Raw genomic sequence first — 18239 nt, forward strand, 5'->3', positions numbered from 1 at the left:
CGAATAGAGGGGAAAGATCACGTCCCTCGATCTGCTGGCAATGCCGCTACTTATACATCCCAAAATGCTGTTAGCCTTCTTGGCAACAAGGGCACACTATTGACTCATATCCAGCTTCTCGTCCACTGTAACCCCTAGGTCCTTTTCTGCAGAACTGCTGCCTAGCCATTCGGTCCCTAGTCTGTAGCAGTGCATGGGATTCTTCCGTCCTAAGTTGTCCTTGTTGAACCTCATCAGATTTCTTTTGTCCCAATCCTCTAATTTGTCTAGGGCCCTCTATCCCTACCCTCCAGCGTATCTACCTCTCCTCCCAGTTTAGTGTCATCTGCAAACTTGCTGAGGGCGCAATCCACACCATCCGCCAGATCATTAATGAAGATATTGAACAAAACCGGCCCGAGGACCGACCCTTGGGGCACTCCACTTGATACCGCCTGCCAACTAGACGTGGAGCCATTGATGACTACCCGTTGAGCCCGACAATCTAGCCAACTTTCTATCCATCTTCTAGTCCATTCATCCAGCCCATATTTCTTTAACTTAGTGGCATGAATACTGTGGGAGACCATGTCAAAAGCTTTGCTAAAGTCAAGGAACAACACATGCACTGCTTTTCCCTCATCCACAGAGCCAGTTATCTCATCATAGAAGGCAATTAGATTAGTCAGGCATGACTTGCCCTTGGTGAATCCATGCTGACTGTTCCTGATCACTTTCCTCTCCTCTAAGTGCTTCAGAATTGATTCCTTGAGGACCTGCTCCATGATTTTTCCAGGGACTGAGGTGAGGCTGACCGGCCTGTAGTTCCCCGGATCCTCCTTCTTCCCTTTTTTAAAGATGGGCACTACATTAGCCTTTTTCCAGTCGTCCGGGACTTCCCCCGATCGCCATGAGTTTTCAAAGATAATGGCCAATGGCTCTGCAATCACATCCGCCAACTCCTTTAGCACTCTTGGATGCAACTCGTCCGGCCCCATGGACTTGTGCTCGCACAGATTTTCTAAATAGTCCCAAACCACTTCTTTCTTCACAGAGGGCTGATCACCTCCTCCCCATGCTGTGCTGCCCAGTGCAGTAGTCTGGGAACTGACCTTGTTCGTGAAGACAGAGGCAAAAAAAGCATTGAGTACATTAGCTTTTTCCACATCCTCCGTCACTAGGTTGCCTCCCTCATTCAGTAAGGGGCCCACACTTTCCTTGACTTTCTTCTTGTTGCTAACATACCTGAAGAAACCCTTCTTGTTATTCTTAACATCTCTTGCTAGCTATCATGTCTACATATGTTAGCATCCCAAAGCAGGCAGAGTTACGTTTGTCTGGGTAGTGCTACCATAACTGTGTATTTCCTGGGATTTCTTTCTGGTTGTGGTTTGCTTTGTTGAAACACTGATGTTTTTGAAGGGATGTGTGACAGAACTGAAACTGAATGTTTTCTGGTTTTCCAATATTTGAGGGGGCTGTATAATGTAGTCGTCTGAACCTGGGGCTAGGAGCTAGGAACTACTGAGTTGTAATGCCTGCTTTGCTGCTGGCTCTCTCTGCGTAGGCTCGATCAAATCATGTAACATTTCTGAGTCTAGCTTGGGGATAATGTGCCTATCAACTGTCTATCTCACAGGACATTGTGATAGTTAATATTTATACACTTTGAAGATGCATTATATAAAGCTAATTATTAATAATAAACACTTGATTAGCGTCTCCAAAATGGAGAAGCTGAAATGGTCATCCAGCGGGTTGTGAAAAGCTCATAGCGTAACAACATCACCATGTTGCTGTAAACTACACTTCTGCTGGAAAAAGATAATCTCACATCGTTTTGCATGAAAGAGGTAAATCAGATCACTACATCAAACAAAAACCTGCACACCACAATGGCTTTGATTTTGGTAAATTTTATTTTACAACACAATGTGGGGCACTTCATGGTAATGTGGAGTTCACAAAAAACTTTGCACTGACACTGTAACTTGGAAAAAACACAATTTATAGTACATACACAGTGTGCTACTGGTAGTAGTCTAAGGTCTGGTCTGTAATTCTGGAGATGACTTCATACTGTAGGCTAAAGTGTGCAACAGCACAGAGTAAAGTCCTAAATTTGGTGGCAGTTTTAATAAAAGCCAGTGACTGATTCTATTTATAAACATGTTAGAACACAGTGTTAATTTATTTAAAAACCTCTGTGATTATTGAAAGGATCAATAAAAGCATTACATCTCAAAACATCCTGTACTTCATGTCTTTCCTGTAGGTAATTAAAGATGTCCCTACTGGCCCATAAGAGCTTTATAAAAACTTTTCCCAAAGATGGCTAAAAAAAGCTCTGAAAAAAAAGTTCTGGAATAATGCCAGGATAGGTTATTACTCTCTGTTCAATGCTGATGCTCTCTCCTTCTCTCTTTCAGACACAGATTAAAAAAAACAGTTATTTCCTTGACCAAATGAAACATTTTTACTTATCTTCTGAACAAAATGGTGAATTAACACAATATATGCTTGTTTGTGTGTTGCATCCAAAACTAACTATTCCATAGTGCTTTATCGCTCCATTCAAGTAAATTAATTTAAACCAGTTCTTGACAGAAGCTTGAAGGTTACAACAAAATGTACATCAATACATAATTTAATTTACAAAAAATTAAAAGGTACTTGCAACAATTGATTTAAGCAATGATTTATCACAATTAGGGCTGCCACAAACTAGATTCTGGATATACATACAGTCACCACCATAAATTATTATCTAGAATTGATTGTATTAATAAGAGACGCTTAACTTGTTAAAAAAAATCAAGAGATAAACTAAGCATCAGAAGTTCTAAATGTATAAACAGAAATTACTCCCACTATGTTCTTGTAACATACTGTGAGTAGAATATAGGGATTATTACTTTTGAGTACTTGTATATTAATCATTGCTGAAACCATGTTTATTACTATAGTATGCAATAACATGACAACCACAATCATTTTCAGTCACATTTGGAGATGCACATTTGCCTGGTGACAACGTTTACTGTTTATGTTTTTATCATACAACCATATTAAATGCTACAAGTAATTTTATACAGTTCCAAAAAATATGATCTCAAGGATCGGCTTGAAAAGCAGATGTGCATATTTGCTGGAACTAAATTACTTTAAAAAGAGAAAAGGAAAAATATTGCACAAAATCCAGTAATTTTTTGAAAGTCAATACGTGTTCCTCCACATCCAAGTAGCTCCCTTATTTTAACAGAAACATAATTGCATTTTACACAATCAGAATCAAATGTCAATTTACTTGAATTCCACTTCTGTTGTTCCAGGGCTAATACTGTTATTGGACTCTAAATATGAATCCTGTTAAAACTGACCTAAGTAATGTAAAAACTAGCTTCCGTTGAGCCCATGTAGTAAAGCCTGGGATATAGTTCATAACTTTGAACTTTTCATCCCAACTACAGCTGGGCAAAATTTTTCAACCTAAACTGGTTTTGGTGAAAAATGCAGATTCAGTGACATCAAAACATTTAATGAATTTGCGTAACTTCACCAAATTGTTTTGGTTGAACCCCCTAGCCCCCTAAAATCTCACAGGCCCATGATTAGAGCACTCACCTGACAGGTGCAGATCCCTGTTCCAACCCCTTTTCCCACCTCCCAGGGGAGTATCCTAACCACTGTACGAAAAGTTACGAGAGAGGTCTTCCTCCGCCTCCTCTGGCTGTTCTGTAAAAACTCATCTATGGGGGCCTGATTCAGTGGGCAGTCTTTGAGAATGCCTACTGGATTGGGCCCCTCAGGCAAGTTCAACGCCAAAAGCTTGTTTTCTCCTGGTTTGTACATCATTCTGGGGCTTACGCAGGAAATAGGTGTCTGGTTGCCCACAGGGAAGAAGCACTGTGTGTGCTCAGAGGCAGAAACATGGACTCCTAGGGAACTTTTACTACAAAAACTTAAGTCGCCGAGTGAGTTTAGGTGCCTACAGGGTTTCAGTAGGAATACTGGGGATTGCAGTGATCCCAAAACTGGAGACTTAGGCACCTAACTCCTTTTGGGCAGTCAGCCCATGGTGCCCCATGTGACAATAAACATCTGCTAAGTCAGAAACCCCCATGTAAACCCCTTGGAACAGACACTATCCTTTTAATAGTATTGACAGGGAGGATGGATGGCAAAGCTTCCATAGATCAGCAGTTGCGTAGGCTCCTTGCTCCTGAATGGGGTACTAATGCAAGTTTTTATAAGACAAAGGGCCAGATTTTCAAAAGGGCCTCAACCTAGAATCTAGTTTCCCTGCATGAAGTTTTGCTCCTGCAATCAATTACATGCACATAACACAGATTATAGACATTTACCTACCAATATGATTTGAGGGTTGCACAACTGATTGTTCTATAGAACTGAACCCAACAATTAATTGTGGATGCAAAATTAGAAACAGTTTAACTGGCTTAAAATTTCTTTGCCTAGAAATATATAATGAATAATAACATGGGGTTAGGAAAAACTCATTCTACAGCCTGAAAGAGACACAAACCCAAATTTTAAAATCTTTAAAAAATTTAATAGGTAGGATTTCAACAGTGCTCAGCGTTGGTCTAAGTCTGCTCCCATTGAAGTCAATGTTAAAATGTCCGTGACTTCCCTGAAAGCAGAGTCTAGCTAATGCTGAGACTTTGTGAAAATCCCACCTTTAGCCAATCAGCAATATCACTCTCAGAATGCTACGTGACTGAAGGTTTCAGTCATGACAGTTATTTCACAGCTTCTCGAACTACACTCTTCCTTCAAAACAAGGCTATTTTGGAAGTGATGCTACCCCAAAACATGGCACTGTGACTGTCACACTGTTCTCAAACATCTCCTGAACAGATCTCGCTCCACATGCATACAGGGAAGGCAGTGACTGGCTCTGCATCCATGGTTCTGTCCATCCCTGGACTTCTGTAAAGGATTTTCACAGTATTGGGGATCTATACATGGAGAGATGGGAAGGCGATAATGGGGGCCACAGATCATCCTTCCCCCTGTGGGGGATTTGATGAAAAGGCTTCATTGGAGTCATGCTGCAAAACAGCTAGAATGAGACAAGGCCCAGGACTCCAGAATACCCACTGAGATCCACAGGTTCTGGGGGCTCAACCCTCTGCTCACGGGTTGAGGCTCCCAGCTGTATCACCCCAATGGAACAATACAGGGAAAAGTCAGAGAGGGGAATCCTGGAGAGCATCTCTCCCTTCTGATGCTCTCACTTTGTTTTTTCCTAAGCAGAATGGGGATATGGCTCACATCATGGAGGCATGGTGCATAAGCTATTAGAGATGAACCGGAAGACCTGAAATTCAAGTCCCAGTGTAACTGACTAGGTCAGGACTTTGTCCCTAAGTATGGATAAGAGAGTGCAAAGTTAAATAAACAAATCTCATATTTCCCTCACCGGGGAAAAATAGGAAGCTCAGAAAGATACTGATTCAGCTACAAAACAGGTGCCTCTACTGGAGTCCTGAGGAGCTTTTTCACTGAACTGAGTTCAGCTCTCACCAGTAGATGGAGATTAATGCTGATGCTTTAGAATGCATTGGGAGAATTCACACAGATGAGAATAGTTGAAAACTTGTAAAATCCTTGACTTGGACACTTTTTCTTACCATGGGACTGTCTGTGACAATCAAAATACTGTAGACGTGGCCTACAGACAGACTGATACTGCGCGAAGAACAGAGTAGAACTGCGCTGGCTGGAGATATCAGAGTTGCTATTCTATTTGATAAATTTGGCATGGTTAACTGGTTTTTTTGTTGTTGATATGGAAGATGCTTGGTAATTTTGTATGTTTAAATAAGGCACCAATATTAGCCTTTCAAAAAGATCTTTGATATCAAGTGGTAAAGGATCTAAAAATGTGGCTAAATTTAAATTAATCAAACATAAACAACGAGGCTATATTTTAAGGTATTTAGGGTTCGAAAAGAAGGAAGACACAATAGTCAAAATACTGTAAACATTCTACTAATCACATCAGCAATATGCGAAGGATTTGACATTAGTGTGCAATCCTAACACATTCATGGCTATTGCAATAAAAAATGATTCAAAAAGTTGAATTTTACCAGCCATCTTTTAACTTTGTACTTTAGCAATTTCACTTATCAGATACATGAATATTACTTATAAAACAATGACCCATCAAGGCATCAATGTTGTACAATTCCCAAATCATTTTTTTCAGTGCTATACTCCTAATAATCATTAAAGGGACATTAGCAACCTGGTATGGCTTCCAAATTCTCCTCCACTGAAGTGCCTAAGGGAGTCAGGTGCCCAACTTGTATCAAGTCAGTGAAAGCTGATCCATTAGATGTTTTTGAAAACCCCATTCTTAAATCTCATGCTGCATTCCTGAAAGATGCTTTTATAGATTTAAAAGTAAACATCACTAAAATTTCTGATAAGCTTATTTTTTTCTCCGAGACAGAAACTGATAAGTCTATAAGATATAAAAGCATTTAATATATATTAAACATCTTACAAATGTGCATAGCGCATATTATCCTAGTAGATTCCTAATGTCTTTTCACATTATCTCATTCTGATTCCTCGTAGTTCTACCCAAGAATTCACTTCACCTACTATGATAGGGTGCGCGCACCACATCAGCCCTGATTGGGTTAATGAGGGCCTGAGAAGCTAATTAGGTCACTTGACATCACCTGAGAGAAGGAGGGCCAGGGTAACTGAGAGGGAAGTCCCGCTTGGGGAAGGGCTGGGCCAGCACTAAAAAACCAAGAGGCTGAAAGCAGCAGGCCGTGTAAGGAGTCTGGAAAGAGGCTAGGAGGGGTGAAGTAGCCACAGGAAGTAGAGTAGGCTCCAGTGGTAAACCGAGAACCAGGAAAGAGAAGATACAGAAGCTTGGTAGGAAGGAGACTGGGGAAACAGTGACAGGGAATGGGAATGAGGACCTGGATTGCTGGTTATAAGGTCCCTGAGCTGGAACGTGGTAAAACAAGTGGGTCCGGGTTCCCCTGCCAGCCTCTGGTATATGGAATTAAGGTTAGCAAAATGCAGTTACACAAATAAGAATGCAACTGAGCATTTCATGTTTCTAGTGTTATCAGAGTAACAATCAAACAAGAAGTGCTATGAGATTGGTAGGACTTTTCTTTTTCCTGTCTTATCCTAAACGCACCTAACAGCACAGCATAACCTACTTGGGTACTGATTTAGGACCAACAAAGCAGCATGCCACTTCCTGACTCCCTGAACCACCTCCTGCAACATCTTGTGTTTTCCTTGGAGCTCCCCCATCTAAACACTGTTCAGACCTGACACTTCCTATTTCTTGATATCTGATAACCCAGCTAAAATGTTTAATAGTTTATGGGTTAATAATAATTTTGGTCCTCAGTAACTCAAACACAGTTTTGCCAAGTGCCCCTTTTTGGGATAACACAAATAAAGATGCCACCTGAATCTCAGATACTATGGTGATATGTACTACAGAAAACCCTAAGGCAGATCAGGATGCAAATCTTACAATCATCCTCAGCACCAATAAGCTGCTGAGGTCCTCTTCAGAAATATATACTGAACACACCTATAAAAACTTTCCAAGGTCATTATACTATGAATTGTGAGTCCACAACCTGACCTTTTCCCTTGCACGTAAAACGGGGCCCTTTGGTGAAGGGGCCTCATACCATTACCCAGTAATGTGGCCCATCCTCACCAGTGGTGTGGCTGAAATCTGCCTCCCCCCTCCTTTTCTCCTATTCAGAGTCTGTAGTTTGGGATACAAGACCTTCTTTTACAACGCCAGGGATATTGCCAACAAAGTTATGTGAAATGACAAGATAGTATTAGACACTAAATCTCATGGGCAGAGCATCAAACAGCCACCCCTCCCCCCACAACCTCCCTAAAGGGATCACACACGAATTCCCTTGAGCCACCTGACATAACCAATTGCCTGATGCTCGTGGTGATAAAACGGGAAAAGAAAAGCCAAATCGCTTTAGTCAAAAGGAAACTTCTTTTGTAAACCCAAACATGGCAACTGGTGTTAACCTGTGTAGTGATCCACTACCAAAGTACTGCAGCCCAACCTGCCTCAACCCCTGACTTCAACTTGCTCTCCCTGGTCTGTGCTGAGGATACCACTAAGCTGTCTTTGCCACAGAAGAAGATTCCTGCTGTTGGTGAGGAAGAGTGGGAGAGCATTCCTCGCAATGACAAATCCTGTTACTCCTTGCTTTGTGTTACACATGCCAATAGACAGTATTCAAAGTTGCCATTTTTGGCCTAGTGTGGTTCACCCCAGAATGTACTCATTCTGATCTACAGAGGGCAGGGGAAGAAGAGGGGTGGACAAGGAGAATGAATAGATGTGCTCTACTCAAAAAAATACTTTTTGAATTTTAAATACTGAAATATCCTCTAGGAATGCTATGTGCTCGAAAGGGGATAAATGTTTATGCCTAAATATAGTACATGCAGCATCCATTTAATTCCTTTCCTTGTAATTGCAAAAAGATTCTCTTGTATACATGAGGGTGGGGTATTTGTGTTCTTAATTGCTGAACCAATTACTTTAGATGTCTAGTGTTATAAGTAATCTTCATTCACTGCTCTTTAAAATACTGCACAGCTCAACAAAACAAAACTCCTAAGAAGCAAAGTGATAATTTAATGTTTCTTTTAAAGGTGGCTTGTAAAAATCAAATGGTCATGTTCAGCAGTGGCACAAATTAATGTTAGTACAGAATTATTAAATTGTAGAAATTTTAAAAACAGCAATAAAATCTATCAATTTCACTTACAGTTTCCTTTCTGAAAATTCCTAGATGAAAACATCTACATTGGGACACTGGATAATATGTCTTTAAAGTGCCTTAGTTGTAAACAGAAGTTAAGTAACTTCACATTATCATTCAGCACTTCACAAGAAAAAAGTATGCACCACCTTTTCAAGGTCTAGAAGACATGGCCACAGTTTCTGTTTATAACAAGCTCCCTATTATTCACAAGAGATCCTTTAATTTAGAAAAGATCTTTTCCCCCTTTGCTCAAGCAGATACCTGCCATGGAAAATCATTATTACTCTTCTGAACGTTTGCAAGTCACCTTCTAAGATATATAAACCTTTCCCCCAAATGATTAAGGCAATTAACTCATTACAAACATCGATATTTGTAAGTTTCAGACAAATCTAAACTGTTTTGTTCATTTCATGCCCAACAGGATTAATACAGTACCTTCAGTATCTGGATATATGCAAAGATGATACACTTCCTGCTGCACAAAGGAACATTAGTAAGCACCATGCACCAGTTGTATATTCCACATACATACAAACTAGTACCTGATTTAAGAGTGCATTAGTATATTTAGTTCCATCTTGTAGACTTAAACACAGCCAACAAATTAACTGAGAAACATATAAGCAGATGTCTAAATCCATGTACTAATCAAAACACAAGGATTTTAAAACGTAAAAGTAATTATTCCTTTGGGATCTTTTGGTTATCATGTATTACATGGACTCCTGAGTAGTCTCTCTTTAACCTCCCATGGAAATAGTTTCAAAGTTCCTTTATGCTTTATTTCCACTGCTATTACTGGAGTAATTATCCTCTGAAATGTTTAAACTGTGGTGAAAAGCAGAGGTCACTTTACATAATGATACAACTTCATGAAGAAGCCCACTTTCTTCTGGGGTTTCCTTTCCTTCATCCCCGTCTTTTTGCCAAGGAATTAGAATGGATGGATGTTGACAAAGGTTCACAGGGAGCTGATCCTCTGAGGTATTGCTTAGTGTTTCATTCGGTTTTATCTTCCTATGGAAGGAGTCTTCTACTTGGGAAAATTCCAGAGAAGCAAGTTGTGCAACTGATCGTGTTGGAGAAGCTGACTTTACAAAATCTTTAGGAAAATCCACGTGGTCAGCACTAAGGGTTTTGTCACTGTTTTCTTCCTGCAGCACAGAGACAGATTCCATATGGTCACTAAAATCAACTTGCTTCCTTGGTGATGGAGGGAGCTGTTTCCCATGGAGAACACTATCATCCTGACCAAGATTCCACTCCACTGGGTCATTAGTACCACTACAGAGCAGAGCGAGGTTGCTCTCACTAGGTGCACTAGACTTGTTCTGAAACAAAGAACATGTGTTTTTACAGTTAATCTTACAAGAAGAACCCTTCCTCTCGCATCACTGAAATAAAAATCCTGTTTTCATGAAAGGATATACATCCCCTGAATTTCCCTAGATACAGAATGGCATAGCTGGGAAATTGCAATGCAAGCTTTTTGACACTGCCTCATCCCGACATTTAAAGATCACCTCTAGGAATGACAAAAGAGTTCAGTCTCCATTGCCCATTCAACCTTGACCACAAAGGTATAGCCTGTGTCAGTTGCAATTGTGGTTTTGCATTATGAGATAAGAAATTGAGATTCAGACCCCTGGCCACTGTTGGCAGTGTTGGTCCCAGGATATTAGAGAGACAAGTGGGTGAGATAATATCTTTTATTAGACCAATTTTTTGTTGGTGAAAGAGACAAGCTTTCAAGCTCCATGGAACTCTTCTCCAGGTTTGGGAAAGGTATTCCCAAGGTCACAGCTAAATGCAAGGTGGAACAGGTTGTTTAGCATAAGTAGTTAAAACACACTGTAATACCTTTCAAGGTGAAGTGGACAGTTAACTCCTCTCTAGTCATAGGACAAAAAAGGGGGGTTAGTGGGTTACAGATTGTTGTAATAAGCCATAAATCCAGTATTTTTATAAGACCATGATTTTTAGTGTCTAGCACAGCTATGACTTTAGATCCTGGGCTCATCTTTTGAAAGTGCTGTGCAGGTTTCCTTTTAGAATGAGGACTGACAGGTCAGATATAGAGTGATGACTTTGTGAAAAGTGTTTGCCCCTAGATGATAGGGTGTTTTTGTCTTTTATCACTTTTCTGTGTGAGTGCATTCGAGAGCGTAGTGACTGTCTGGTTTCACCTCATAATTGTTATTGAGCCATTTAGTGCACTGGATGAGGTACACCACATGTTGTGATAGGCATGTGTAGTACCCACAAATCTTGAAAGGTGTGTTGTGGGGGATATTGCTCATTTTAGCAGCAGAGATATGTCTACTGGTTTTGCATGATGTTCTGGCAGGTCTGGTGCTGCTTTGAATTGGTATGTCTGATCTCTGGAGAGCTTGCATCTGATGATGATGTTGGGGGTTGTTTGAAGGCCAGAAGAGGAGGTTTGGGAAATTCTTCTTTCAGGATGTGGTCCCCATGGAGTATGGGTTTTAATTGTTTAATGATACCTCACGTGGGTTTCAGTGTAAAGTGGTAGGTGACAACTAGAGGTGTGTGGTCAGAGGTTCTCTGCCCTGTACTGAAGCAGATTTTCCCACGGTATATCTACTTCCACCTTGTATTTAGCTGCGACAGTCTGAGTACATTTCTCGGATCTGAAGAAGAGCTCTGTGTAAGCTCAAAAGCTTGTCTCTTTCACCAGCAGAAGCTGATCCAATAAAAGATATCACCTCACCCACCTTGTCTCACCCATAATCACTGGGATTTCTATTCTTCGTTTCAGTAATCAGTTCCACACACATTTATTATTAATCTTTTAGTTCACAAACAAAATGGATATTTTATTAATGCAATCCTTGTATGGTGCTTATAACATCAATGTTGATCTGGATTAGCATCAGAGTTAATTGTTCCAGCAAAGGATCGCTAATATGGGAGTGCTTTTGACAACAGCAAATCTTAAGCACCAAACACAGAAGTTGAAACTTACAGATACAAAAGTCTTTTGACAGTGGTCACCAACACCAGGGAGCTGATCTAATGAAGATTTTAAAGATTTAGCAAAAGCTCTGATCCTGCAAAAGAATCTGTGCCCTGGGTCCAATGGGACCGTGAATTAGAAGCCTTGAGTGGACAGACCCATTTGTAGGGTGGAGCCTTAGACTGCTAAACTGAAAATGAAATCGTTTGTAAAGCAATGACTCCTTGGATCCCATGACTTAAACAAGCTGGGAAACTTCCCCAGAGTGATATACTTACCCCTATTTTCAATTGGGGAGTCCAAATTATTATCAACAGCCTCTAGAACGATAACTGAGACCAATTCCTGCCCAGGGGATAGAGGGAGAGAACATAAGACCCCCGTGCAGCAGCAGGGAGGATTCCCAACAAGCCCTAGATGTGGTTACCGCATCTAATGGCACACCACTGATAAACTGGAAAGGAGTATACCCAAATCCTCAGCTGAGGAGCATTCATACTGTGGCTAGCAGCATGAGTTTGTTAGAAAAACATGCTTCTGGTTTTTGGAGCAGCAGCAAGGCACAGTTGTGATGTGTGAACCATTCTTCCATATACTGGGCCATGCATGCAGTTTCCACCAGCGAATGCCAGCTTCTATTCTAAATTAATGAGGTTGTTTTACACATGAAAAAGATGACTAACCATAGCCTTATAATCAATATCATCTGTTGATCTAAAGAAATCCAGGCTCTTTGCTCCTGAGAGCTTTCCTTGATCTGAACTGTGTGTGCTCAGCGTGTCCAAAATCTCTCCCAGCAAGTCCATTTCTCCTGTGTGATAAGACATTACTCCTGTTTCACCAGAATCGTCACTATCATAAAAATAAGCGGAAGCTTCCTCGCTGTCTTCAGATGATAACCTAAAAACAATAAACTTTCCATCAGCTAAAAACGTAAAATATTTTATGATGTCAGAATGGCCACTTCTGTAAGTAAATAAGGATAGCTTATTCAGAGGCCATTTGAATTTGAAAGTGGACTTAACCTGGCGTTTGTTCCAACAATTTCACCGGCAAATAAGAACATGCAGACAGATGCAGGTGCAATCAGGGAGTAGGTATCTACATGCCCCAGTAACATACAGAAACAAAAAAGGAGGCCAGGTCTTGTAAAGCCAGCATTAAGTAGTGATGGATTTATTTTATGTGTAGCATTACGAAAATAAAGTTCACAGAGTACAAACAGCCTTTTCGAATATGGTCTACATATTAACAGTATTTGACTGGAAAATGATAACACAGACACCATTAATAAATAAGGAAAAAAATCATGTTGCTACTGGTAGCATGTAGATATTTTTTCTATTCATCAAAGTAAAGGAGATCAGCACTGACTGTAACTTCAGTCTCAATGCTTATTACCATTCTGGTTAAGAAGTACAGCAGGATGCAATAACTGTAGCCAAGCGGCTGGAAGGAGAGAATGAAAGTCAGCGACTCCCAGCAGCACAAATATAGGTCCCACATCTACTTTCCTCTTAATTTAGGTCCCACATTTACCCCAGTCCTAGCCCTCCCACCCTCTCCACCTCCCACCCTCATCACCACCACCATTTCTACACTCGTACTCATTCCCCTTCTTCCCCATTCCTTTGTTTCTCCTTTTCTCTTACCAACTCTGGAATGCTTACTCCATCTCTAAAAAGATCACAACTTCTTCATAGCTGGCTACCTCCAGCCCCTGACTCTCAGAGGGATCTGGATCCCTTCCTCTCACTTTGTCTTTGCAGCTCTCCTCTCTTATGGAGGCCGCCTCTCCTCCTCACAAACTCCCTGCTTTGGATTGTGGCAGGGGTGTTGAGATTCTCCTCTCCTGTTCCTGACACTTCCTTCACCCTCCTCCTTCCCTTCTGGACAGCACTGCATGCAACCTTTCCCTCCTCTCCCCAACTCCCTTTGTTGCTCTCATCTATCATCCGCCCAACTCCTCCTCATCAGTCTTCCTCTCTGATTTTGTCTCCTGACTCTCTCTCTATTCTCCTCACAATCTCCCTCGGTGACTTCAACTTTGATGTTGATGTCCCACCTGACCCCTTAGGCACAAGTTTCAGTGCCCTCACATCAAACATATGCTGCCTGATTTCACTTCCATGACCCCTCATGATGTATCCCCATCCTATTTATCATCTTTCATTCACTATTGAGATGTTGACTCATGTCTCCGGTTAGCCCATGATGCCAGCCTTCATTGCCCACTCATCATTTTTCCAAACAAATACCTTTATGCTTTCTCCCATGATGTTCCTCCTGCTCGGAAAAAGCCCTTATAAACATAGAAATGCAGGGAGGCAAGGGACCTTGAAGGGAGATCACCCCTGACAGGTGTTTGTCTAACCTGTTCTTAAAAGCTTCCAGTAATGGGATTCCATAACCTCCCTTGGAAGCCTGTTCCAGTGCTTAACCGTCCTTATGATTAGAAAGTTTTTCCTCATATATAACCTACATTTCTGTTGCTGCAGATTAAGCCAATTACTTCTTGTCCTACTTCAATGGACATGGAGAACAATCAATCACCATCCTCTTTATAACAGTGCTTAGCATATTTGGAGACATTTATCAGGTCCCCCCTCAGTCTTCTTTTTTCAAGACTAAACATACCCAGTTTTTTTAACCTTTCCTCATAGATCAGGTTTTCTAAACTTTTATCATTTTTGTAGCTCTCTTCTGGACTCTGTCCAATTTGCCTTGCTTAAAATGTGGTGCCCGGAATTGGACACAGTACTTCAGCTCCTGGGGCCTCACCAGTGGAAACTAGAGCAGAACAACTACCTCCCAGGTCTTACATACAACACTTCTGTTAATACACCCCAGAATATTATTAGCCTTTTTTGCAATAGAATCACATTGCTGACTCATTCAATTCATGATCCACTATAATTCCCAGATCCTTTTCAGCAATACTATAGCCTAGCCAATTATTCTCATTTTGTAGATGTGCACTTGATTTTTTCCTTCCTATGTGTAGTACTTTGCAGTTATCTTTATTGACTTTCATCTTATTTGAGTTCAGATCAATTCTCCAATTTATCCAGGTTCTTTTGAATTCTAATTCTGTCCTCCAAAGTGCTTGCAACCCTCCAGCTTGGTGTCAACCGCAAATGTTATAAGAATACTCTCCACTCCATTATCCATCATTTATGAAAATATTGAATAATACTGGATCCACGACAGACTCCTGCTGGACCCCGCCAGATACATCCCATCACTTTGACAGTGAACCACTGATAACTACATATTGAGTAAAGTCTTTCAATCAGTTGTGACCTCCCCTTATAGTAATTTCATGAAGACCACATTTCCCTAGTCTGCTTATGAGAATGTTCATTCCCCATATGCCTTACATTTGTGTATAAAGATCCACAAAACTACCTCATTATTCTTCTTCAAAACCCTCCTAAAAGCTCTCCATTGCTGTGATGCCTTAAAAAGACTTGACAATGGTTAGGCTGGTTGTGCACTGAGATCACTGACTTTCATGCTGACCAATATTGTCTCCTTGTTTCCTTGTCTCCTTGCCTCCTACCTCATCTACTTGTTTGTATCAGTCTGTTGTCTCCTCTTGCAGGTATATATAAGCTCTTTGGGAGAGGGACCATCTTTTTGTTGAGTGTACGGTGCCAAGCACAAAGGGGTCCTAGTCCATGACTAGGGCTCATTGGTGCTATAATAATACAAATAAAATAATAATAATAATATGCTGCCCTTGTTTCTCTGCTACTAAAAGTAGGATTTTATTTCCATATTAGACACTAGAACATGTAGCAATTTTTAGGTCAGGAGTCACACTGGCAAAATATTCACTCACATGAACTCAACTGGTTTAAAAATCCATTTGTGGGACAGACTGACATACATATATTCTCTCTCTCTGTGTGTCTCTCTCTCTCTCTCTCTCTCTCACACACACACACACACACACACACACACAGAGGTTGCTTACTTGCTTGTTCTGTCCATTTCATCATCATCATCATCATCCAGGACAGAATCATGATTGCTGACATTGGCGAGGTGTTGGTTGAAACGCGTCTGGAGAGGAAAAATCAACACTGTGATCTTTCTTTATTTTCTTGCCTTCTGATCACTGTTCATTTGGGGTCAGACCACACTCTATTCATTTATTTCAATGAGAGCAGAGGCTCTGAGCACCTACAGGAATTGAGCCCTTGATGGGCAGCATTATGTATTGATAAGAGAGGTCCTTTAGGGATTCTCACAGGAGGACCAAAAGAACTCAAACATCACCGATAAAAGAGCAAACAGCACAGTACATTTTTCTTTATGGACATAGATAGCCGAATAATTCATGTAAACCCTTAACACCAGTTGAAGACTGACCATTGAAGATGAAGAAACTGCACTGGAGAGCACGGGCTATTTTTTCTTGCAAGCATCTTGGACAAAGAACTGTGGTTCAATGTCTCCAGACATGTATTTGTGTGAAGTTCTCAAGTTTAAGTGGCCAACTGTGTATGAGAATAACTCATTTCTGGGAATAGCGACTATTAAACGAAGCATGAGGCTCTTTATGTATCTTCTTTACCATGTAGAATGCAGTATTCTGTTGAAGTGTTTTACTCTACTTGAACAAATGTCTCAATTACCTTAATAAAAACTATGGGACAGAAATTTTGGTGGTTTGTACAATCGAAAGGGCAGAAACCTGCTTCAAAATTCTATGCAGCTTTAATATTTATGTGACAATTCACCTATGCAGAAGAGCCACAGAAAAGATCTTCACAAATCGGAAAACTGACCATTGTGAAATGTATGGAAAGCCAAAGTACCTATGTTAGCTAACTTAAAAAAAACAAAACCAAAATAAACCAACTATACACTACTATAGAGAAGTGCTACTGCCAGAAATCCATACATCATTATGGCAGATGGTTCAGGGAATGTCTAAGGGCTAGTCTACACTATGAGTTTATGTCAGATTTAGCAGCGTTAAATCGAATTAACCCTGCACCCGTCCACATAACAAAGCCATTTTTTTCGACATGAAGGGCTCTTAAAACGGATTTCTGTACTCCTCCACAACGAGGGGATTAGCGCTGAAATCTACATCACCGTTTCGAATTAGGGTTAGTGTGGATGCAATTCGAAGGTATTGACCTCTGGGAGCTATCCCACAGTGCACCATTGCAACCGCTCTGGACAGCAATCTGAACTCGGATGCACTGGCCAGGTGTACAGGAAAAGATCCAGGAACTTTTGAATCTCATTTCCTGTTTGGCCAGGCGAGCTCATCAGCACAGGAGACCATGCACTCCCAGAATCGAAAAAGAGCTCCAGCATGGACCTAATGAGAGGTACTGGATCTGATCACTGTATGGGGAGAGGAATCTGTGCTATCAGAACTCTGTTCCAAAAGACAAAATGCCAAAACATTTCAAAAAATCTCTGAGGCCAGGAGGGACAGAGGCTACAGCAGGGATGCAACACAGTGCCGCGTGAAACTTAAGGAGCTCACACAAGCGTACCAGAAAACCAAAGAATCAAACGGACGCTCCGGGACAGAGCCCCAGACATGCCGCTTCTATGCTGAGCTGCATGCAATTCTAGGGGGGGCCTCCACCACTACCCCACTCCTGTCCATGGACTCCGATGATGGTGTACTCTCCCCCATGCCTGAGAATTTTGCGGACGGGGAAGATGAGGAGGAAGAGGATGAGCTTGAGGACAGCACACAGCACACCATTCTCCCCAACAGCCAGGATCTTTTTATCACCCTGACTGAAATACCCTCCCAACCCAACAAAGCCAGGGAAGGGACCTCTGGTGAGTGTACCTTTTTAAAGATAATACATGTTATAAAAGCAAGCGTTTTTTAATGATTAAGTAGCCCTGAGGACTTGGGATGCATTCGTGGCCAGTACAGCTACTGGAAAAGTCTGTTAACGTGTCTGGGAGTGGAAATCCTCCAGGGACATCTCCATGAAGCTCTCTTGGAGGTACTCTAAAAGCCTTTGCAGAAGGTTTCTGGGGAGAGCGGCCTTATTCCATCCTCCATGGTAGGACACTTTACCACGCTTTGCTAGTAGCAAGTAATTTGGTATCATTGCGTGACAAAGGCTGGCAGCGTACGGTCCCGGTGTTAGCTGGCATTCAAGCAACATCCGTTCTTTATCTCTCTCTGTTATCCTCAAGAGAGTGATATCGTTCATGGTACCCTGGTTGAAATAGGGGAATTTAATTAAGGGGACATTCAGAGGTGGCCGTTCCTACTGGGCTGTTGGCCTGTGGCTGAAAAGAAATCCTCCCCGCAGTTAGCCACGCCATTGGCGCTGAGCTGTTTGCGTTTGGCTAGCAGGGATCTTCCCTGATACCAGCCACACAGTGGGGTAAAGCGATCATCCCAGAGAATTGGATGGGCGGGGGGGGGTTAGTTTGGTTTCTGCTGCTGCACGTTAACACGA

At 41.4% G+C, this 18239-nt stretch overlaps 1 protein-coding gene across 4 annotated transcripts in view; it reads right to left on the bottom strand.

Annotated features, from left to right (window-relative positions):
* Window positions 1-1879: 1879 nt before the first annotated feature.
* DENND1B (DENN domain containing 1B) overlaps window positions 1880-18239 on the bottom strand; it is a 244789-nt gene continuing 228429 nt past the window's right edge. For 3 of the 4 annotated variants that reach the window (XM_073356748.1, XM_073356747.1, XM_073356749.1), the window contains 3 exons: window positions 15761-15849; window positions 12465-12681; window positions 1880-10135 (listed from right to left, as the gene is read on the bottom strand). In XM_073356748.1, coding sequence (XP_073212849.1) covers window positions 9578-10135; window positions 12465-12681; window positions 15761-15849 — 864 coding nt within the window. In that variant the 3' untranslated portion in view covers window positions 1880-9577. Of the gene's footprint in view, window positions 10136-11534; window positions 12127-12464; window positions 12682-15760; window positions 15850-18239 lie in introns of those variants that run through there. The other variant, XM_073356750.1, reaches the window with a different exon arrangement.

Source organism: Lepidochelys kempii, chromosome 8 (genome assembly GCF_965140265.1).
Source record: "Lepidochelys kempii isolate rLepKem1 chromosome 8, rLepKem1.hap2, whole genome shotgun sequence".
In the NCBI taxonomy this organism is placed as follows: Eukaryota; Metazoa; Chordata; order Testudines; family Cheloniidae; genus Lepidochelys; species Lepidochelys kempii.